General features: G+C 46.4%; 1 protein-coding gene across 8 annotated transcripts in view; it reads left to right on the top strand.

The window, feature by feature from the left end:
• The window catches only part of DNAH17 (dynein axonemal heavy chain 17), a 279,399-nt gene that overhangs the window by 251,956 nt on the left and 3,291 nt on the right, over positions 1–24,152 (top strand). For all 8 annotated transcript variants that reach the window (XM_053296349.1, XM_053296348.1, XM_053296346.1 and 5 more), the window contains 5 exons: positions 8,126–8,305; positions 8,707–8,889; positions 16,679–16,861; positions 22,112–22,255; positions 23,574–23,799. In XM_053296349.1, the coding sequence (XP_053152324.1) occupies positions 8,126–8,305; positions 8,707–8,889; positions 16,679–16,861; positions 22,112–22,255; positions 23,574–23,799 (916 nt within the window). The remainder of the gene's footprint in view (positions 1–8,125; positions 8,306–8,706; positions 8,890–16,678; positions 16,862–22,111; positions 22,256–23,573; positions 23,800–24,152) is intronic.

The raw sequence follows: 24,152 nt of genomic DNA, 5'->3' as shown, positions 1-24,152 counted from the left end.
TCTTTGGGGAATGGAGAACGACTGTTCTAATTCTTCAGTGGGAGAAGAATTGTAGGGGTTCGGGATAGAGGAATCCTGAACAGAGCAGCTTACTGTTGCAGCAAGGAGTCTCATTTTTTGTTCCTGTGCTCCTGAGGACTCTGCAAGCAGGGGCACCCTTTGTCAGAGCAAAACTGGCTGTACATTCCAACTTAGGACTACTGCTGTCTGAGGAGACCAAGACCTCTTGCATTTGGAAACTCACAGAATTTCCCTAGTATACGATCACAGCTATATAAAGCTACTGTATAAAGCTTAGATGACCAAGATGCATTTTAGTTGTTTAGTTGTTGACTTACTGGGTGTATGGTATGCATTTACAGCTAAGTAAAGTCCAGACCTCTCCCTTTTAATGCAAGTATTCTGGAATGAAATAAGCCAAGAATTGCCTGAGCTGGGAGATGTCTTTCAATGGATCAGACTTTATGGCTGGTTCAGACAAGCGTTCAGGTCAGGTACAGTGGCAATCACACTATCAGGGCAGGGATGTGCTGAGAATGCACCTGCCCTGACATCACTAAAGGACTTTAAATGCATGAGAGGGGCTTTGATCTGAATTGCCCCTCTACAGTGCTACAAAGCCCTGTTTAAAGAGGGTTTTAGAGAGCCTTTGGGGGCATTTTGGATTATCACCCTTTCCACATTATTAAAGGACACCCCAGCAGTGAGGGAGAATGTATTTTAGTGGCATCAGGGCAGGCGCACTGTCAGTGCATCCCTACCCTGATCGTGTGGTGGGGCCAGCAGTCATCGGAACCAGCCCCTAGTCTGTTGAAACAGAGTAAGATTTTGCCTTACCAAGAGATCTTGAATATAATGTAAGGGGAAAGGCCAATTCTTTTTCAGCATCTCCAGATTAGAAATATAATGTTGATTTTGATTAAGAGCATGGTGGGCTGAGTGGAAAACTGAGCAGAATATATGTTGAAAGTTGATAAAAGGAAAGGAATTATAGTAGGCTGATACCACTTGTTCTCAAAAGGCAAACCCAATTGAACTTAAAGATCTGGATCGTGATCCGTTGATTCCATAAGTAGATGGGTTCTGCGCCTGCGCAGGCACCTCTCGGGCCGACTAGGTAGCTCCTCGCGACGCCCAACCGCCCTTCTGCACATGCTACTGATCACTACTTATACTGGGCGGTGGGCGTCTTCCGTTAGTTTCTGTTTGACCGCCATAGCGTTCAGACCTCGTTTGGGCTCCTCGGTAGCAAAGAGTATTTTATTTTCTTGACGGATATTATCGGCTATTTGGACTTTGGACTGTGTTTTGGACTGGAATAAGGCTTTACGGACTAGTTTTGGAGAAAGATCGGACGGATTTTTTGGATTGACCTTGGACTGTTAACGACAAACGCTTGAGAAATGGAGACAAAAACGACCTTCAAGAGATGTGTGAGGTGTCGGGCTAAGTTGCCCTCCACCGACCACCACGATTCCTGTCTGCTATGCCTAGGAGAGGAGCACAACACAGGGGCTTGCAAGATCTGTTGTGCCTTCTCTAAGCAGACGAGGACAAACCGAGCTCTGCGTCTGAGAGCGGCCCTGTATGAAGACGCGCTGCGCCCTCCCACCCCTCGACCTGAAACACTGTCGACATCGGCATCGGGGAGGGAGGTACACGGAGCTGTAGATTCACAGTCTAAAACCGTGTCCACCGCTACACCTTTTAAGAGACCCTTGCAGATCTCTTCTAAGGAACAGAAGCGACGAGAAAAGAGGCTTCGTCAGGAGGCTGCGGAAGCTGCCGGTACGGGGCACTCTAATCGGAGTGAACATAGGCGTGAGACCCCTTCACCGTCATCGGTGCAAGCTTCTAGTCCAGTAGCGGATGCTACGGCTTCGCAGAGCACGCGCACCCCGTCAGCATCGACATCGAAGCCTCCTCCGGCATCGACATCGAAGAAGCCTTCGACATCGACGCCTTCGACATCGAAGCCTTCGACATCGAAGCCTTCGACATCGAAGGGAGAGCAAAGAGGAAAGGATCGCTTGGCTGCGACACCCTCGACATCGAAGGCGAGCGAGACTAAAGCCTCCTCGACATCGAGGCCGAGTGAGGACTCTCATCTGAGAAGGCGCCACTCACTGTCGCCAGCTCATACACCACAGCCATCTCCATCAACCCCAAGGCAACAAGGTAGCCAACGCTCTGATGGGAGCGCAACTTCGGCTCTCAGGAAGTTGATGGACTCTGGCCCTAACACTCCAGCGGAGTCCACTTTTCAGGGTTTCCTGAGTGCAGGATTGGACGATGAAGAGGATGATGAGGAAGCGGTAGAGAGTCTTCCACCTCCTAAGACTCCATCACTTTCCCCAAGGGCTGCGGCTGAGAGCTTACTTCAATCACCCATGGCTGTAGTGCAACCATTGGCAGGCGTCGCGGATGGGAGTATACGCCACCCCACTTCACAGCCTGAGCACACTTGTGGTTTCAGACATTCTTTGCCGCATGACTATGCGGAGTACCTAAGGTGGAAGGCCATGCAACCTGCCCTACAACAACCGGAGGTGAGAGGTGATGTGTCACCTGCACCTGGGAATGGAGAAGGTGTACAAGACACCCCCCGGGAGGAGCAGGCTGTGCCTGTGAGGGCGCCACAGGACAAGCCTAGTGGAAAGCGAAAGAGAAAGAGCACCCCGCCTCCTCCAAGTCCTTCATCCAAGGAATCGTCTCCAACTTCAACGCAACGGGATTTTGAGTCTGACTATTCAGATTCAGATCACGCCAGTCGGCAGGTGGAGCCTTCATCTGAGGTTCCACCGCGTTTATCAAGATCCCCAACAGAAGAACTCAAGGCCTACCATTCCCTAATCAGAGAAATGGCAGAGGCATTGGGTTTGGACTTGCAACTACCTGAAACGGAGTCTGCTGACCCTGTGTACAACATGATGTTTCAGTCGAAATCTTCCCACCCTGTTTCTCTACCAATGATCCCTGCCATTGCCAAGGCGGCTAAATCAGCATGGGACAGCATACAATCGGCTAATCCGACATCAAAGCGCATAGAAAACTTATACAGGATCCTTGATGAAGAGAATACGTACCTGTTACGCCACCCGGATCCTAACTCCATGGTGGTGGATTGCGCGTCAACATCAAAAGGCAGCCGCCGGCATACAACTCCTGCGGACAAGGAGGAGAGGAAGATAGATGTTTTGGGTCGTAGATTATACGCCACATCGAGCCTAGCTATACGAATAGCAAATTATGCAGCTTGTATGGCTCGGTACACCCATCTGCTGTGGGACAACTTGCTGCATGATTCAACATCAATGTCCCCAGGAGAGCTACAAGTGAAACTTCATGAGGTGTTTGACAAGACAACGTCGGTGACAAAACAGCAACTGAGCACGTTCAAGCACTTGGCAGAGACAGAGTCAAGGGCCATGGTGACCGCAGTCACAATGCGGCGCCATGCTTGGCTGCGCGCAACATCGCTCCAGGGGGACATGAAAGACCGGGTGGAGAACCTGGCTTTCGATGGAAAGGGACTTTTCCACGAGACCACAGATGCCACTATGGAGACTCTAAAAAAATCTAAATTCACTGCAAAAACGTTTATGGCACCTACCTCAGCGCCTAGTACTCGCACGTACAGTTATAATAAACAGCGTGCATACCGTTATCAGGATAGGAGAGATTATAGGAGGCAGAATAGGCCCTATCAGCGACCAAGGGGCTTCAACAACAACATCAAGAACAAAAACCAAAGCGCTAGGAACAGCAAAGAAAGTACAAAGCAATCTTTTTGATTACTCTGTCAGCCCACTGCATTTAAGATCAATTGCCAGGACCACTGTCATCGGCCCTGTAGTTGCCAGCCCATCCATCAGACTGGCAAGCCATGCTATAGCGTGGCACAACATAACTTCGGACAAGTGGGTTTTGAGAATAGTGGAAACGGGTTATGCAATAGAGTTCACAACCCAGCCCCCGTTCTCAGGCCTGCGTTTCACGAAGTCAACACCAGTGCTGGAAGAGGAGGTGAAGGTGTTATTGGAAAAAGGGGCGATTGCTCCAGTGCAGTGGGCAGAGAGGTTGACCGGATTCTACTCCCGCTATTTTCAAATACCCAAGCGGGATGGAGGGATTCGGGCAATCATGGACTTGAGGGACCTCAACGATTTTGTCTGCACCCGGAAGTTCCGAATGACAACGTTGCAGGAAATTCTACCCTTCCTGGAACAGGAGGAGTGGGCGGCAACGTTAGATTTGAAGGACGCCTACTTCCATGTGGGCATCCAAGAGAATTACCGGAAGTATCTTCGTTTTACAGTGGGGGAGGCGATATATCAGTATGCAGTCCTCCCTTTCGGATTGTCAACGGCCCCAAGGGTTTTCACCAAGGTGGTGGCAGTAATAGTTGCTTACCTTCGAACTCAAGGCCTGGTGGTTTACCCGTATCTGGACGACTGGCTCCTGGTGAGCAAGGACAGGAGGTTACTGGAAGCACAGATACAGATGCTCCTGTATCTTTTGGAGGACCTTGGGGTCACTGTGAACTGGAAAAAAAACAAATTTGGTACCAAGGAAACAACTGAGCTTCATAGGGGCTACCCTGGATATGGAACAGCAGAGAGCGTTCTTGCCAGGGGAGAGATGCAGTCAGATCACTTCATTGGCAAGTCACTTCTTCTCCAATCCTACACAAAGGGCGAGAAGCGTGCAAAGGCTGTTGGGCCTGATGGCCTCGTGCAACACGACCGTACGTTACACAAGGCTTCGAATGAGACCCCTGCAACGGTGGTACTTGGACCACTTTCGGCCCAATGTAGACAGCCAAAACATGCTACTGCGACTCCCCAAGAAGGTGCTTGCTTCACTGCAGTGGTGGAGGACAGAGGCAAATCTCTTAAAGGGAGTACCATTCCGGCCTCTTCTTCCGACGGCGTGGGTCACAACAGATGCTTCCCTTCAGGGATGGGGAGCACACTGCGGCCAGGATTGCACCCAGGGGCAGTGGACGCCTCAACAGGCTCTACTACATATCAACTACCTAGAACTGTTAGCCGCGTTCTTAGCACTGAGGGCTTTCGAACCCCAGCTGAGGGGGGTTGTGGTGCAAATCCACTTGGACAATACTACAGCAATAGCTTATCTGAACAGGCAGGGGGGTACGGTCTCACCAACACTTTGCACCTTGTCAATGAAATTGTGGAACTGGTGCATCATGCATGCCATTTATCCAGTGGCAATTCACATCCGGGGTGTGGACAATCACATAGCAGATGCTCTGAGTCGGAGCACGCAGATCAACCAGAAACACGAGTGGGAACTCAAACTGGAGTGTGTCAGAGATCTCTTCAGTCTCTGGGGTACCCCCGCGGTGGATGTATTTGCCACGGAGGGAAACAAGAAGTGCAAGAGATATTGTTCTCGTGCGGGGATAGGTGTGGGGTCTCTAGGAGACGCATTTCAATATGTGTGGAACAGGGGACTCCTTTACCTATTTCCGCCCATACCACTTCTCAATCGGGTGTTGGCACAGATTCTGAGGGACAGGGCCAATTGCATACTGATCACCCCGTGGTGGCCACGTCAAGCGTGGTTTGCCCTGCTGCTTCGCCTGTGCAGAGGAGACTTTTACCGTCTACCAGCAGTGTCGGATCTCCTACAGCGGGCGGAGGGAAGGATACTACACCCAGAAATCCAAACACTGAAATTAACAGCGTGGAGAATAAACTTCTGAGAACTATTCTGTTGAATAGTAGACGGAAGTCAACTAGGCGTAGTTATTTATGTGAATGGAGAAGGTTTAGGGCATTTGCAAAATTAAATAAGTTCAATGCAAAGCGGGCATCAGTGCGCCAGGTTTTGCTGTATTTGACAAGTCTAAAATTAAGGGGCTTAGCAAATGTTTCTTTGAAGGTACATTTGGCAGCTTTATCTTCTAAACTCCCAGGATGGGATGGAAAGACTGTATTTACACATCCCGAATGTAGAAGGTTTATGAAGGGGCTGAATAATATGTACCCACCGCTTAAGGAACCTTTAGAGCAATGGAGTTTGTCATTGGTTCTTTCGGCATTGACAGAACAACCGTTTGAACCGCTGCATGAGGCTAGCCTGAGGTTGCTAACACTTAAGACTGCATTCCTCATAGCAATAACCACAGCAAAAAGAGTGGGTGAATTGTCTGCGTTGAGAGCAGACAAGCCTTACACCCTGTTCTACCCACATAAAGTAGTTATGAGGCTTGATCCTAGTTTCCGCCCTAAGGTAGTCACAGAGTTCCATCTGAATCAGGAGGTGGTCTTGCCGACCTTTTTTAAGGACCCACAGACAACATTGGAAATAGCGCTTCACTCGTTGGATGTACGCAGGTGTTTGTTGTACTATTTGAAAGGGACAAAAGAATTCAGAAAGACAAATAAGCTGTTTGTGGCTTACAAGGGCAAGTGTAAGGGAAAACCAGTGTCTAGACAGCGTATTGCACATTGGTTGGTGGAGCTGATCCTATTAACTTATAGGCTGCAGGGGGTTACCCCACCTAAGACAGTAAGAGCTCACTCTACCAGGGCTTACTCGACATCAGAAGCTCATCTTTCCGGCATTAAGATGGATGACATCTGTGTGGCTGCAACCTGGTCTTCACAGCAGACGTTTGTAAAACATTATGCAGTGGACCTCCGCATGGCGCGCCAGGCGGAATATGGGCGAAGTGTTTTGAAAAGGGTGTTGCCATAGAAGGCATCCTTCTGCACCCGCCACCAAAGGGGAGCAGCTAACTAATCACCCATCTACTTATGGAATCAACGGATCACGATCCAGATAAACAGGTTGCTTACCTGTAACAGGTGATCTGGTAGTGATCCGTTGAATCCATAAGACCCGCCCAGAAACCAACCCCACTGCAGAAGTATGAGGCTCAGACAGAACATTGGGAAGCAGATTGCAAAGCGGTCTGCACAGAAAACTAACGGAAGACGCCCACCGCCCAGTATAAGTAGTGATCAGTAGCACGTGCAGAAGGGCGGTTGGGCGTCGCGAGGAGCTACCTAGTCGGCCCGAGAGGTGCCTGCGCAGGCGCAGAACCCATCTACTTATGGATTCAACGGATCACTACCAGATCACCTGTTACAGGTAAGCAACCTGTTTATATTCTTAAATGGGATAAGGAGCCTCTAAATCCAGTCAGAGGACAAACGATATCAATCAAATTATCACTATTTCACTAAGGGAAATCCTCTACAAATTACAGTACAGGTGGTATATATGTCATTTTGTCATACAATAATTGTTGGTGTTGGTCTGTTGGGGCAGACATTTGTGATCAATTTTGGGGCAAATACTGTTTACAACCTTACAAAAGTAAGATACAACAGGTTATGATCTAACTTATGACTTAAAGATAATCCTTTTTCGATATATGAAAGAGGAAGTCCTGAAAAAGATGATTTTTTACCTCTTAATTGACACAAGGATTTGTAGAGCAAAGCTTGGAAAAAAGTGACACCACCAAAAGGCTGGATTGAGTAAAACATATTTGAAAAACAATACTTATGAACAACCTTTCAGACTGTAAGAATTTTAAAGAAAATACAGTGGACATTTGCACACAAATTGATAGCCCCCCCCCTTCAGTATTGGAATGAGAGTACAAGATGATGTTTATGGACGACAAATATATATATTAGAGAGAGAGAGAGAGAGAGAGAGATTTGTAGATCACACCATTACATGTCATGTAAAAATAATGAAAAGCACTTAATCAGCACATTCAAATTCCCTATCAAGATACTAAAGTCTTCCTCTTGAATCCCAAAGTCTTTCCTGGTCTTCACTGGCAAGCATAGGATAAGTAATGTCGGGTTTCTACAAGATCACCCCTGGTGGCTACCCTTCATCCAGGCTGCTTGAAATAATCACATTTTCAATATTTTTCTCTACAGTGATGAGGTACAAAGTTGTTCCTTTAATAAAAAGCATTGCTGAACCGCTCCTGTTTTTGGAGTTACCTTACTTTGCATTAAAAACCAGATTTCTTTTTAACAGCCAGGAGGATGGTATTTTCACCTCCTACTCGTGTAATTTCCATGTGTGTTGCATTTTCTTCCATGCTGACCTAAGCATCTCTCCCTAGGTTCCTTGGGATGACCTGCGATATCTCTTTGGTGAGATCATGTATGGGGGGCACATCACCGATGACTGGGACCGCAGGCTATGTCGAACCTACTTGGGTGAATATATCCGTATGGAAATGCTTGAGGGAGAAATGTTCCTGGCACCAGGATTTCTTATACCACCCAACTCAGATTACAAGGTGAGACAAGAGAAGTGACTTTGTCAGTTCTGAGAATCATTCCACCTAGAAAGTGAAGGATCACAGCCCCTTATACAAAAGTTATTTCCAACATGAGAGATAATAACAAGGTGTGGAGAAAGGGAGATAACAGGAATAATTGCAGAATTCATCATGGAGAACAAAGAAAGATAGACTAGAACAAACAAAAGCAGTATTGCAGTTGGCTATGAGAAAAAGTGACACGAAGCTAGACAGAACTAAGGAAATGGCCAAAGCAAATAGGAAAAGCACAATACTTGTTATGAGTGCTTGGTTCATGAGAAGCCAGTGTGAAGGTAAGGATGTGCTGCTTGGGCTACATGACTGGAATAAGAAATATCTCCAAACTACTAAGATTCTGCATAACATGCATTTTATAGGGCTATCATGAATATATTGACGAGAACCTGCCACCTGAGAGCCCTTACCTGTATGGGCTTCATCCTAACGCAGAGATTGGCTTCCTCACTATCACCTCAGAGAAACTTTTCCGCACTGTGCTGGAAATGCAGCCCAAAGAGTCAGATGCTGGAGGAGGAACTGGTGTGTCCCGAGAAGAAAAGGTAGGAAAACATGCCAATCCCTTTTATTTGGCAATGGACCTCTAGGACCTCCTGTTACTGTTCAAGCTCTTAATACATTGTTTTTGTATTCGCATTATTTTTGTAGGCTTTTTATGCTTAAGGATCCCCTTCCACAGGCAATCCCTTTTAGTGGTGCTGGCTTTTTTTTGGTGAGATTCTAACTACCGTCACACCAGCTGCCTACAGGAAGAACTGTGTGACTGGAGTAGTCCTGTCCTCTTGACCCAGGCATTATGATCTGCTTCTGTCCTCGATTGATTTAGAGGGGGTGCTGCAGGGAGGGTTTGCTCTTTGCCCAACTGCCCAAGCTCAGACAGCCAGAACTACCACTGATATAAAGACTCCTCCTGTGGGGATTTTAACTGTCAGCCAGCTAGCATGGCCCTCAAGAGCAAACATGAAGTAAAGGGAGGAAGTCAACTTATTTCTGAGTGAAGACCTACCATCAGAAGCGTGTCCCTTCTGAAACTAAAATTACTTTATTCAATTGTCCAAGCACTGGCATTCCTATCCCTGGACTTTGGGGACCAGGTCTGTGGCCTCACAGCTCCCACTGTCTCTACGGGGCCTCCAAATCACCCAGCCAGCCAGCCACTGCTCTCCCTTCCTGGCTGCTACTGCCGCTGCCACTACACCTACTGCCTGGGTGTTGGAAATGGGTTGAAGATGGAAAGCATCTCAAACAATCAAGGCTTTGCTTTCCTGCTTCAGAATCTGCCTTCTCATTGCAAGCAGGAAGCCCATTGGCTACTCAGCATTTGTTGCATCATGTGCTCCGCCCCTACCTCTCTAGTTTGAACAGTTTTCCACAGCAGCTCACTGGTAATCTGACTGAGTGAGCCAAGTTTTAAAATCAAAGGGGGGAAAAGAGACTTTCTATTTGTGTAAAATGGGGGTGGGATGGAATGGAGAAACAAACACACACAAAGCTATACAGAAAAAAGAAAGAAAAGACATATTGTAAAGAAGCAACAGAGAAAGGGGGGAAAGACAAAGAGAAGGAGGAGAGAAAGAATGAAAAACAAAGTGCGTAATCTTTTTCATTCTCCTGCAAAACTGTAGTTTTAGTTTCCTTCTGCCCACCCATCATAGCTTTTGTTTTTGCATTTATTTATTTATTTATTTATTTATTACTTACTTACTTACATTTTTAATGAAATTTTTATACTGCCCTTCCAAAATGCTCAGGGCGGTTTACATTAAAAGACCATTAAAATCAATTAACAAAACAAAAATTATAAACTATATAAAATAATAATTAACAATTGAAACATCATTAAACACCAATGAAATAGCCAAAACAATTTAAAAACAAGTTTTAAAAAGCTGAGAAAGCTTGGTTAAAGAGATGCCTTTTCAGTAGTTTCTTAAAAATTGCCAGAGATGTGGAGACTCATATCTTATTAGGGAGCGCATTACACAATCTTGGGGCAGCAGCTGAGAAGGCCCGTTTCTGTGTAGCCACCAAACGAGTTGGCGGCAACTGGAGACAGACCTCCTCAGATTAGGGATGGGTCCGGACCAGTCCAGAGGCCATTGTAAAGGCCTCCAGACCATCCGGACTGGTTCGGACCTGGCCGGTCCGGTCTGGGTGGAGGGGGTTCCTTTAAGGGTGGGGAGGGTTTACTTACCCCTCCCGCCGCTTGCCCCCCTCCAGCGCGCATATTTACTGTAATAATTGGGGCGGCAGGATACTTCCCTGCCGCCCCTTGTCCCTCTGCAATGCCGCCTTAAAACTCACGCCTTAAAACTCCAATGCAATGCCGCCTTAAAACTCACAGCACTGAGCCGGCCTCCGCTCCGGCGCCTCTCCTCCCGGCGGCTCCCCCATCCTGAGCCGCCGCCGCCCAGCAGCAGAATGAAGGCAGCCACTCTGTATGTGGGGGAAAGTCGCATGGAAGTTGGAAGTGAGGGTGGACTGGGCGCCGCAGGGCGTCGGCGCATCGATGCGTCCTCCCTGGCGGAGCTGTTCTCTCACTCAGTGGCTGCTGGGTGGCGGCGGCTCAGGATGGGGGAGCCGCCGGGAGGAGAGGAGCCGGAGCGGAGGCTGGCTTGGTGCTATGAGTTTTAAGGCGGCATTGCATTGGAGTTTTAAGGCGTGAGTTTTAAGGCGGCATTGCAGAGGGACAAGGGGCGGCAGGGAAGTATCCTGCCGCCCCAATTATTATAGTAAATACACGCGCTGGAGGGGAACAAGCGGCGGGAGGGGTAAGTAAACCCTCCCCACCCTTAAAGGAACCCACCCCACAGTGCCGGACCGCAGCTCTGCGGTTCCGTGCACACCCCTACCTCAGATGACCTCAATGGGTGGTGGGGCTTGTACTGAAGAAGACATTCTCTTAAATACCCAGGGCCTAAGCCGTTTAGGGCTTTGTAAGTTATAACTAGCACTTTGTATTTTGCCCGGAAACCTATTGGCAGCCAGTCTAGCTCCATCAACAAAGGAGAAACGTGGTCTCTCTGAGATGACCCAGAGACCAACCTGGCTGCCACATTCTGAACCAACTGAAGTTTCCAGACTACGTACAAAGGCGGCCCCACGTAGAGCGCATTACAAAAGTCCAGTCTGGAGGTTACCAACAAATGTACGACTGTTTTGTGGTCATTGATCTCAAGAAACGGGCACAGCTGACGCATCAGCCGAAGCTGATATAAAGCACCCCTGGCCACCACCTCAACCTGAGAAACCAGGGAGAGGTGTGAATCCAGAAGTACTCCCAGACTGAGAACCTGTTCCTTTTGGGGAAGTGTGACCCCATCTAGAACAGCCAGATCAAAATCGTCTTTAGAGTTCTGACCCCGCACAATAAGTACCTCCGTCTTATCTGGATTCAGCTTCAGTTTATTCTCCCTCATCCAGCCCATTACTGCTTCCAGGCAGGCATTTAGGGAGTATATGCTTACTCCTGAAGAGGCTGACATGGAGAAATAGATCTGAGTGTCATCAGCGTACTGGTAACACCCAGCTCCAAATCCCCTGATGATCTCTCCCAGCGGTTTCATGTAGATGTTAAAAAGCATTGGAGAAAGTATGGAGCCTTGAGGGACACCATACTTAAGCTCAGATTTTGAAGAGCAACAACCCCATAGCCCGCCTGAAAGCCAGTTTGAAATGGGTCTAGATAATCAGTTTCATCCAAGACCGACTGGAGCTGAGAGGCCACCACCCTCTCAATTATCTTGCCCAACCATAGGAGATTGGAAACAGGCCTATAATTGCTCAACTCTGAGGGGTCTAATGCACACTTCTTTAGAAGTGGTCTAATAATTGGCTCCTTAAGACAAGGAGGCATCCTGCCTTCCCTCAGAGAGGCATTTATAATTTCCACCAGGCCAACTACAACAGTCTCCCTGCTAGATTGAACAAGCCATGTTGGACAAGGGTCAAGAGAACAGGTGGTAGGCCTCATCGCCCCAAGCAGCTTGTCCACATCCTCAGGAGTCACAAACTGAAACTGATCCAGTCGAATCACATAAGAGGAATAGTTGGACACCTCCCATTCAGACATCAAATTAATTGTGGAGTCTCCATCTAAGTCGGCCCGAATCCGAGAGATTCTATCTATGAAAAATTCTTTAAACACATTGCAGCGGGTAACTGATGATTCCAAATTCTGGTTCGGGGGGGGGGGCAGATACTAGTCCCCTCACAACCCTGAACAACTCCACTGGGCGTGAACTCACATAGGCAATACGGGCAGAAAAGAACCACTTCTTTGCCACACATATTGCCTGAGCATAGATCTTTAGATGTGCTGCATGTTGTAATCTGTCAGATTCAAGTCAAGTCTTTCTCCACTTGCGCTCCAGTTGCCTACCTTGCCACTTCAGCCCCCGTAGATCTTCCGTATACCAAGGGGCCAATTTTGAAGTGGGTCGGAGGGGACGCTTAGGAGCAATCGTGTCTACTGCCCTGGTGAGCAAAATATTCCAATTCTCAACCAGGGCATCAACAGGATCACCAGCAGAGCCAACATTAAATCCCTCCAAGACTTCTTGGAATTCCACCGGATCCAATAACCTCTTCGGGCAGACCATTCTAATAGGCCCCTTGCCCCTGCAGAGATGGGAAGTGGTTGTAAGTCCAACCTTAACCAGATGGTGATCCGTCCATAACAATGGGGATATCACAGGGGTCCCCACCCAAGGAACACCATCCTGATCAGAATAAAAGACTAAATCAAGTGTGTGACCTACAATATGTGTCGGTCCAGAGACTGCTTGGGATAGGCCCATAGTTGTCATGGCTGCTATGAACTCCTGAGCTGCCCCGGACAAGTTGATCCCGAAATGAACATTGAAGTCCTCCAGTACCAGAAGTCTGTGAGACTCCAACGCAAATTCCGCAACCAAGTCTGTGAGCTCAGTAAGGGATTCTGTTGGGCAGCGTGGCGATCGGTACACCAACAGAAGTCTCAGTCTATCCCTGGTCCCCAAACTTAAGTACACACATTCAATATGGTCTGATACCCTAACAGGGATCCTGGTAAGGGAGATGTTATCCTTATAGACCACAGCCACTCCACCTCCCTGCCCATGTCCCCTCCCCTGCTCCTCTACAGAATACCCTAGAGGAAGAAGCTGGGACCAGACTGGGCCACCAGCCTCCCCCAACCAAGTCTCAGTGATGCACATCAGGTCGGCCCCTTCATCCATGATCAAATCATGGATGACTTCAGGTTTATTTTGGACCGATCTGGCATTGCAAAGGAACAAGGTAAGGCTATGTGGGTTGTTGGCAGTGCTCCCCAAAGTCAAAGAGCTGACAGGGCAGCCGGAAGGGGAGACGGCTATTAAATTTCTGGCTCCCCTTCCCCTAAAATGGCTTGCTGACCTGCCAATGTTATTTCTTCTATTCCCCACCACCACCGGAATAGCTGCCCCACATTCCACGAAGGTGCCCCTGTCTCCCCATCTCCAGACAAACCCAAACACATCTTCAACCAAGTCTCAATAACAAAGCTGGCACACATACTACAACAACTCTTAAAACAGCCAACTAAAAATGGTATAGCCCAACCCTCAGCCCGACACCGAAGGCTGGTCCCCTTTGGGGGCTGGCTTCGGCGGCCGCCTGCAGGCTGGCCGCACTGCCGGCTGCGCCACCTATGGCAGCCCCCTTCCTTATAAAGCCTCCAGGGTCCTTCCTCTCACGAAGGACTCTAGGCAAGGCTGATGTAATCAATCAGTGCCTGCAGGTGATGTTAGTTCAGGCACTTGAAGGAAGGTTCCCAGTCAGCAGTGCTGTGCTGGTCTGAGTTGTCCCGGCCAGCAGACCAAGAGTGGGGGAGGCAGCTGAGAGTCTCCACGCTGTCCAGCAAAGGAGGCTAGATGATAAACAGCCAAAAGCTCACCTCCTCTGATCTTCTGCAGATTTAAAAAAAAATTGTCCCTGTAAGAACTAATCTGCCTACTTTTCTTTCACTATCCCTACAACTGGACTAAATTTGGTTCAAACTGAGGTCCATAAGTTAGATCTCTTGCACCTCAAAGGTTCACATGTCCACCATCTTGGATGGGGGAGGATGACATCATTACAAACTACACGATTAAGGTGTCCCTGTGTGTCACTCACTACAACTGTACCAAATTTGGTACAAATTGGTTAGACAGTTCACAAGTTAGTGCACTTGCACCCCAATACTTCACAAGTCTGCCATCTTGGACTGGGGTGGAAAACATCATCACAAACTACACCATTGGGGCATCCCTATGTGTCACTACAGCTGTAGCAAATTTGGTTCAAATTGGTTAGGCAGTTCACAAGTCACAACCCATTTCCATCTGTGCCTCAAAAGTTTACACATCTGCCATCTTGAATCAGGGTGGATGACATCAACACAAACTATGCCATTGAAGTGTCCGTGTGTGTCTCACTACAACTGTACCTAATTTGGTTCAAATTGGTTAGACGCTCCGCAAGTTAGCCCACTTGCACCTCAAATATTTATGTGACTACCATCTTGAACTGGGGTGGATTATATCATTAAAAAGACTACACCATTGGGACAGCCCTATGTGTCCCTACAGCTGTAGCAAATTTGGTTCAAATTGGTTAGGCGGTTCACAAGTTAGCCCACTTGCACCTCAAATGTTTACATGTCCGCCATCTTAAATTGGGGTGGATGACATAATCACAAACTATGCCATTGAGGTGTCCCTATGTGTCCCTACAACTGTACCCAATTTGGTTTATATTGGTCCAGGCATTGCAAAGTTGATAATAGGGGGACACACGAAATGCTGGGTGATCTTGTAAGCCTTCTGGAAAGTAGGCTCAAAACAGAGAAAATTTGTTATCTTTTTCATTCTCCAATCCTGCAAAACTGTAGTTTTAGTTTCCTCCCCGCCCGCCTACAATAGCTTTTGTTTTTGCATTTTTAAAAAATGGAGGCAGGGTGGGGGAGATTGATGCTGTTTCTGTCTTTCTTCAATCCATGGACAGTAAAAATATATGGATTATTTGTGTGTGCTTTTGGTTTCAGTAAATTTTGTTTCTTCCCTGGGAGGAGAGTTAGTCTTGTAGCAAGCATGAATTGTCGCCTTTTGGTTTGCATTTTTTAAAATGTAAAAACCAAAGCGCTGGGTGGGGGGAAGGAACAATCCTCCTACAGTTTTGCAGGAGGATTAGAGAATGAAAAGGTGGGGGGGATTTCCTTTCTCTGTTTCGCTCTTTCTCCCCCATCTTCTCTTTGTCTTTTCCCTCTTTCTCTGTGTGTGCTTCTTTGTGTCTACATGTAAGCACTGTAAGATATCCCCCTTAGAGGAGGGGTGGGGTAGATATTCCTTGAGTATGTTCCGGTGTAAAAAGTAGTGCATTCCGCTGATTTAAGTGTAATGTAAATGCAAAATGTAAATTAAGTGGACTGTAAATGCAAAATGTGGGATCTCTCTGCAAGCCATTGGGAAGTATCTTATTCAGAATCTCTTCTTGGAAAGGGAAAAAAGTTTCCAGCTTTCCCTGAGTGTGTTCTGGTGTAAAAGTAGTGCATTCGGCTAATTTAAGTGCCAGGACTCTCAGTGCAAAATATGGTATGTGCAGGTCTATAGGAACTGTCTTGCTTCTTCATAATTTTTTCTTCAAAAGGTGTTTTGCTCAGTCACACTTATTGCAACACTGCAAGAGAAAGGCAAAGCAGCTCCAACTTCTTGCCTGCTTTTCTGAATGGTGGCTCCTCTTTCCCACCTAGCCCCCAAGTTTCATTAAAAAGCAACAAAAATCCCAAGATTCCACCCCCCCAGTACATTACCTTGTTTTTTACATCTTTGCATTCTTGCAAATTCCATTGCGTAAATATTGGATCCTTTAGAGACAGACTGGGGCGTGAGTAAAGAAATATGTGGAATGGGAATATGTTAAGTTGTGTGTTGAAATGTCTCTGCTAATGCATATTTGCATAAATACACTTGTCTATATATTTAATTCTCTAAGGCATACCCATGGCTAATCCCATGTGTGGCAGCTCTCGCAAGAGTTTGGAGAGGTGCCAGGTAGGCTAGCCACAGGACGGGTGGGAGGGGAGGTCCAAAGGCCTTCTTTAGGTGATTATGCTTAACTTGCAGGAGGGGAGGGCTCCAAAATTACCTAGGTACACCACTGGGTCCAAGTATTTAACAGGGTTATATCTTTTGTTTCCACTAAAGTATTTGGGCCCAAGGGAGTTTGAATATGTTACACTGAAGTCTGCCCTCCAGCTAGAGCAGTATTTTATTTTTGTGATCTGTAGAGGATTTTGAAGTGTTCTAAATTTGGTCTTTGACAAAACAGGTAAAATCTGTGCTAGATGAGATCATGGACCGGCTTCCAGAACCTTTCAATATGGTGGAAATCATGGCAAAGGCAGCCGAGAAGACCCCATATGTGGTGGTTGCCTTTCAGGAATGTGAACGAATGAACATCCTTACCAGTGAAATCAGGCGTTCTCTGAAAGAATTAAACTTGGGGTTGAAGGCAAGTAAAGTTGTGCCGTTGAGTCAGTGTAGACTCCTGGTGACCATAGAGCCCTATGGCTTTCTTTGGGAGAGTACAGGAGGGGTTTACCATTGCCATCTCCCACGCAATATGAGATGATGCCTTTCAGCATCCTCCTATATCGCTGCTGCCCGATATTTTATTTTATTTTATTTATATACCGCCTAGAATAAAAATCTCTAGGCGGTGTACAGGATTAAACATAAAATATAACACATTTAAAATTCATTAAAAGATTTTTTAAAAGACATTAAAAACATATTAAAATTTAAAAATCGAATCTCAGCTGGATACATCTTCAGGGTCCTCCTAAAAGCAAAAAGAGATGGAGATGCTCTTATTGCAGCAGGGAGCACATTCCAAAGCACTGGGGCAGCCACAGAAAAGTCCCAGTCCTGAGTTGCCACCAAATGAGTTTGCGGCATCCATAGTCGGACCTCTCTAGATGATCTTAATAGGCGACAGGGTTCAGGACAGAGAAGACGCTCTCTTAAATATCCTGGACCTAAGCCGTTAAGGGTCTTATAGGTAATAACTAACACTTTGTAGCCAGTGTAGTTCTTTTAGAATTGGTGTTACATGGTCCCTTTGGGTAAACCCAGGAACTAGTCTGGCTGCCATATTCTGTACCAATTGTAGTTCCCAAACTACGTACAAAGGCAGCTGCACATAGAGTGCATTACAGTAGTCAAGCCTAGAGGTTACCAGCATATATACCACCGTTTGAAGGTCACTAGTCTCCAAGAACGGATGTATCTGACTTATCAGCCAAAGCTGATTGTAAGCACTCCTGGCCACAGCCTCAACCTGAGAAACCAGGGAGAGTTTGGGATCCAGGAACACTCCCAGACTATGAACCTGATCTCTTAGAGGGAGTGTTACTCCCTTCCAGAACAGGCACATCTAAACCATCTCCCAGATCCTGACCTCCTACAGACAGTACCTCCGTCTTGTTTGGATTCAACTTCAGTCTGTTATCCCTCATCCAGCCCAGTTTCACCTCCAGGTAGGCACTTAGGGGTGTCATGCCATTTCCTGATGAAGTTGGTATAGAGAAATAGATCTGGGTGTCATCACCATATTGATAGCATCCCAGACCAAACTTCCTGATGATCTCTCCCAGTGGTTTCATGTAGATGTTAAAAAGCATTGGAGACAGTATGGAGCCTTGTGGAACCCCACACTTCTGCTCTCACTTTTCAGAGCAATAGTCTCCAAGCGACACCATCTGGAATCTGCCAGAGAGGTAGGAAACCACTGTAAAACAGTGCCACCCAATCCCACCTCCTTCAAGCGACCCAGCAGGATACCATGGTCAATGGTATCGAAAGCCGCCAAGAGATCCAAAAGGATCAGCAGAGTCACACTCCCTCTGTCACTCGCCAATTGGAGATCATCCATCATGCTGACCAGGGCAGTCTCAACTCCATAGCCCACCCTAAAGCCAGTCTGGAAAGGATCTAAATAATCTGTGTCATCCAAAACTGCCTGGAGCTGAGACACAACTACTCATCCAATGAAGATTAGAGACAAGCTTGTAATTAGCTAACTGAGGGATCCTAAGCAGGTTTCTTCAAAAGTGGTCGGATAATAGCCTCCTTAAGACAAGGAGGCATCCTGTCCTCCCTCAGAGAAACATTTATGATATTTACCAGACTCTCTCTGATAATATGACTGTTAGGTGAAATAAGCCAAGTTAGGCAAGGGTCACGAGAGCAGGTGGTGGGGCACACAGTCCGAAGCAGTTTGTCCACATCATCAGAAGTAACAAACTGAAAATGATGCAGTTCAATCCTACAAGAGGAGTTGCTGGGCACCTCTACGATAGACTTTGCAGTAACTGTGGAGTCTAGTTCAGTGCAAATACAAGATTTTTTTATCTGCAAAAAAGTTGTTAAGCACATCCCAGCGAGTGATAGATCTGGATCGTGATCCGTTGTAATCATAAGCAATGGGTTCTGCACCTGCACAGGGACCTCGCGGGCTGACTTAGTAACTCCCCTCCCGCCTGCACGTGCTGTGCAAAATTCGTTAAGACTGGCGGTTGGAGCATCCTCCCTTCAGTTTCTCTGACCGCCTTAGCATTCAAACCTCATTGTGATAGCTCCTTGGTATACTTACTACAACTACCTTAAAAGTGACCAGGATTGGATAACGGACTTCTTTGGGATTACGATTTGGCTTGTTTATTGGAACTGATTGTGTTTTGACTCGCAACAGATACAGAAACAATTTCTTTGGATTACGATTTGGCTTGTTTGTTAGAACTGATTGTGCTTGGACTCTGAACGGATAAGGAAACGAATATTCCACAAATGGACCTTTGCCTCAGGAATGGAAGTGAAAAAAACTTTTAAGCGCTGTGCTAAATGCCGCGCTAAACTTCCGTCCACCAATCTCCATGACACTTGTTTAATGTGCCAACCACCAATCTTAACAAACTTTGCACAGCACGTACAGGCGGGAGGGGCATCATGAGGAGCTACTAAGTCAGTCCGCGAGGTCCCTGCGCAGGTGCAGAACCCCATTGCTTATGACTACAGCAGATCACTTCCAGATCAAGAGTTACAGGATCAAATCATGGATGATCTCAGGCTTGTTTTGGACCGACCTGGCATTACAAAGCAATAAGGCAAGGTGAAACACAATATAGGTGTTTCAGCGGGGATTCGAACCAGCAGCCTCTTGCTCCCTAGGCAAATTACTTCCCTACTGCACTATTAGGTGGCTGGAGTGGAAGGTAGGTGCATATTATATGCTGCTGCTGGAACTGTACCAGAATAACATTTTAAAATCCATTTGCTTCTGCAAATTCACATCCAGCGGAGTTGTCTAGGGTTGTGAGTGGGCTAGTTCATGCCCCCTCTCCCTTGAATTTGAATTTGGAACTATAAACAGGTTGCTTACCTGTAACTCCTGATCTGGAAGTGATCCGTTGTTGTCATAAGCAATGGGTTTTATACTGATGTATAAAATGGATCCATAATGTATACTGGCATCATGAACTGGCACAGGAATAATAAGCCGAGCAGAGCAATAGGAAATACCAGATCAGCAAGTCTACGGTTCTCATAACCTCCCCTGCAGTCTCCAACTGTTACTCTGTCTGAAGGGCACTTTAATGTTGTAGACAATGGTTCTCTTCCTTCCATATTACCCATCCAGCAGAGTTGGAGATTCTAGGTTCTTGGCTCAGGTGCCTTTTCTTTACATTCACTGGCAGGTAGTTGACCTCAGATCCTCCAAGTGCTTTTCCAGCCTATCAACACATGCCTCAACCAAGTTTTACTGTTAGCACAACACTTTGCAACTATTCCTCCACAGTACTATAGCCTGGTATGCAAGAGAGAACAGGGAGCAGGGGAAGGCAGGAGAGGAATAGGTTTGCTCTAAGGAGGAAGCCTTACTGAGTTGCAGTTTCCATCCTTAAAAACAAAAACAAAAAACAAGCCAAGTGCAAGGCCATATGGACCCTTTGTCAAAGAGGAAATCAGGTGATTGGGTGGAGAAACCCACTAACTCCAAAAATTCCCTCTTATGCATCATGGCAGCAGAGAGTCAAGAAAGTTAGAGAACAACTCACAGAAACTGCATGTGCTCCCATGCTCAAGTTGTAAAGCAGCGGGTGCTCATCCAGCAAAAAGAACAAGTGTTTAAAAGTGAGAAAATGGCAGCTAGGGATGTATATGAACCTGTTCAGAGGCCCTTTTAAGGGCCTCTGAACAGTTTCAAACACTGGCCGGTTCGAAGAGTTCTACGGCGGGGGTGGGATAACTTTAAGGGTGGGGGAGGGTTCACTTACCTCTCCCTCCACTTCGCCCTGCTGGTGATTGCTGGAAAAGTGGTCTAGCAGGGCGGCAGCGTACCTCCCTGCTGCCCCATCCGCTCTTCAGACCGAAGTAGGAGGAAGTATCTCATGTGCGTGAGCCCAACGTGCGCGCACACGCGAGCTTCTCCCACCTACTTCCGGTCCGAAGAACGGACAGGGAGGCAGGCAGGCATGTTGCCGCTCCACCGGACCAGTTTTCCAAAGAGTGCTGGTGGGGGGAAATACAATACAATACAACAAATATTTATATACTGCTTTTCAAACAAAGTTCCCAAAGTGGTTTACATACAGAAATAAATAAATAAATTAGAAAGCACTCTCCCCCGCCCTTGAAGTTATCTCACTCCTGCTGTCGAACTGGCCTTCGCCAATTCCATGCACATCCCTAATAGCAGCATGTGTTCTGTGTTTCAGCTTAGGGATGTGCGAAACGTTTCGAGTATAACACATTTTGTACTCGAAACGGGCCATTTCGGGTGTTTGGTAGACAAGACAAAACGCCCATTTTCCAAATCCTGAAAGTTTTGTACACAAAATGTCCCTGTTTTGACTACAAAACGTTTTGTTGTTTCAGGCCTCCATTTTGTGGCGATCTCTGAGTCAATCTCCATTTTGTGTTTGACATCTCTTTGAATTTCCCACCCTTCCGATCGGTGACCTAAAGCATGGGCTGACCTGCTGATGATTCCCTCCTTGTTCCCCATTGGCTCTTTTGCCTCTTGCCACTCTTTACTGACCCCACATTGGCCAGAGGAAGGGTCGAATTCAGCAAAAATCAGCCTTTTGCCCAATTCCTCTGAAATTTGGGTGGTAGCTTCCACCTATTGGGCACTACCACCTCCACCCACTAGTTTTGCCCTGGGGCCATTCTTTAAAAATCCAAAAAGTTTCGATTTTGCTATTTCAAACAAAAAACAAAATTGGCATGTTTCGGATTGGCTGATGTCAAACAAAGAACAAAATGAGGGTGTTTTGGATTTGAGCCAAAAACAAAACAGAAACAAAACAAAACGCACAACCCTACTTCAGTTATCATAGTCACACAGCCACCTCACATTAACAATAGCAGCACTAGCTGGGGGAATTAATCTTGTTTTTCTCAACAACCTGAGTGCTGGGAAATTAAAATTGCCACAAGAGCAGCAGTATCTTGAGGGAAAATACCTGGAACCTCTTCAACAAGTGAATTGCAGCAGTGGATTTATTGTGTAACATTATCTGGGAAAGCTTTAATTAATGCCAGAATATTGAAGCTAATCAGAACCATACCAACAGGGAGCCAACAGTTTCATGAGATTATTGACAATTATCCAAATGGATTACACACCTATATTATCTAAATTAGGCCCAAGAAGTTGTTATAATGGAAGAATCCAATTAAAAGTTTTTTTCCCCCAAAGGGAGAACTGACAATCACAACAGACATGGAAGAACTTTCGAATGCCCTTTACTATGACAATGTGCCTGATTCCTGGACAAATCGTGCCTATCCATCTTTGTTTGGCTTAGCGGCATGGTATGCTGACCTGTTGCTCCGGATCAGGGTAAGGGAGATGTTGCGTCGATTAAAGTTTTTTCAAGAACTGGTCATTCTCAACTACAAATCTGCCTTTCTGGCACTGGTTATCAAAATTCCATATTAATTCTTTGGTTGAACTATCCTTCTCATTTAAACTAACACTCACGTGGCTGGTTATTTTTGTAGTCTTTTCCATTTTTATATTCTATATAGATTTTTTGGGGTAACATTTTATAAAACACTTTACAACTGTGGTTTCATGTAGAAGTCAGGCATGTAGCATTTAGAAATACAATGAAGATATCCACTTATGGATTTTCTGACATATGACCTGTAGGGTTAAGAATGTTAACATGTATGTTTAAATTCTAATTCTTAAGTGAAGAAAAACTAATGTTGAGTAGCTTCTATTAAAGGAGCAGAAACAAGAGGGATCTGGGTAGGGCTTCTAGAGATTGAGAAAGATGACTTGTTCAGTTTGTACAGCTCGGTATTTTCCCTCAGCTGTCTTCTCTCTCTCTCTCTCTCTCTCTGCATCCCATCTAGCTCGTCTTTCCTTGCTTTTTAAATGATTTAAAAATCATTTTTTAAATCTGTGATTTAAAAAAAAAATGCAAACCCATCAATTCTCCAAAAAAGAGCCCGCAGAAGAAAGCAAATGCATATGCACAGGCTGTTCCAGCAGCAGAATTCATTGCAGAGTTCTAAACCTAGCATATGTTGCTGGTTGTAAAACAGGCAAGTCCTCAGAAATGCAGGATTGGAGCCAAAGATCTTGCAGGGTGGAGAGAGAGCCCTTCTGCTAACACTTGGAGAATTGCTTATTCCTCTGGCTCATTGTCAGGGAATTCCCTAGAGTACTCTTGTGGGGCAAGGGATCACAAGTGGTGAAAACAGCCACACACAGTGTTAATTGGGGTGGGGGAAAGGATTTTTAGACCTAAGGCATATTTGGGGCTTGATGCAGACTTTTAAAAAAGGGATTGGCCCTCCCTCTTGTGCTTTGCAGAATAATGAGACTTTAAAAAGCAACCAAGTGCCACATTGATTTCCTTTCTGTGTGCACTGCCATATGCTCAGTAGCAAGGTACAGATGCCCAAATCAAATAAAAGGAAACTATTCAGAGTGCTGGAGATGCTCATTCCATTGTGCTAGTGTACAAAGTATTCCTAGTCTGGCCTATACTACAGGTTTCACTTAAGGTGGTGACACAGGGTGGACGCTTGCCAGTCAAATCATGTGGCTCACTGAGAATACACAGGGATAGCACAGACTGCATTATGAAGTATGGCCCACAGAGTGGGCTGAGCGGCAATCTGCTCTCACTGTTGCTTTTTTTCAGGAACTGGAGGCCTGGACAACAGATTTTGCCCTACCTACAACTGTGTGGTTGGCAGGTTTCTTCAACCCTCAGTCTTTCCTTACAGCCATTATGCAGTCCATGGCTAGGAAAAATGAGTGGCCTCTTGACAGGATGTGCCTCTCAGTGGAAGTAACCAAGAAGAACCGTGAAGATATGACAGCCCCACCTCGCGAGGGCTCCTACGTGCACGGGCTCTTCATGGAAGGTAAGGGCTCATTTCTGCAGATGATGGAAATGCAGGTTCTCTTTCAGAGGCAAGAGAGTGACTCTGTTGCAGGGGAAGCAAGCCTTTCCTTCCTTGTGGTGGAAGAGGGTGGTAAAGTGGACTCTCCAGTTTGCTTTTGCGAGAGCTTTGGCACCTGGCCTCCAACCACCCCCATGTAATGTCTTAGCTAAAACTAGAAAGAGAGGCTTCTTTATAAATAGAGTGGCCTGTCAGCATTCCGCTGCAGAATACATCAGCAAAGGAGAAAAGTAACAGAAGATAAGAGGTTCCTCAGACCCCTTACTGTGTTCTTCCGGCAGCATCCTCCTTACTTATAAAGAGTATGTGTGCTT

Source organism: Hemicordylus capensis, chromosome 2, assembly GCF_027244095.1.
Source record: "Hemicordylus capensis ecotype Gifberg chromosome 2, rHemCap1.1.pri, whole genome shotgun sequence".
NCBI lineage: Eukaryota > Metazoa > Chordata > Lepidosauria > Squamata > Cordylidae > Hemicordylus > Hemicordylus capensis.
Note: the sequence above shows the minus strand (reverse complement) of the source record. Positions and strands in the feature narration are given on the sequence as shown.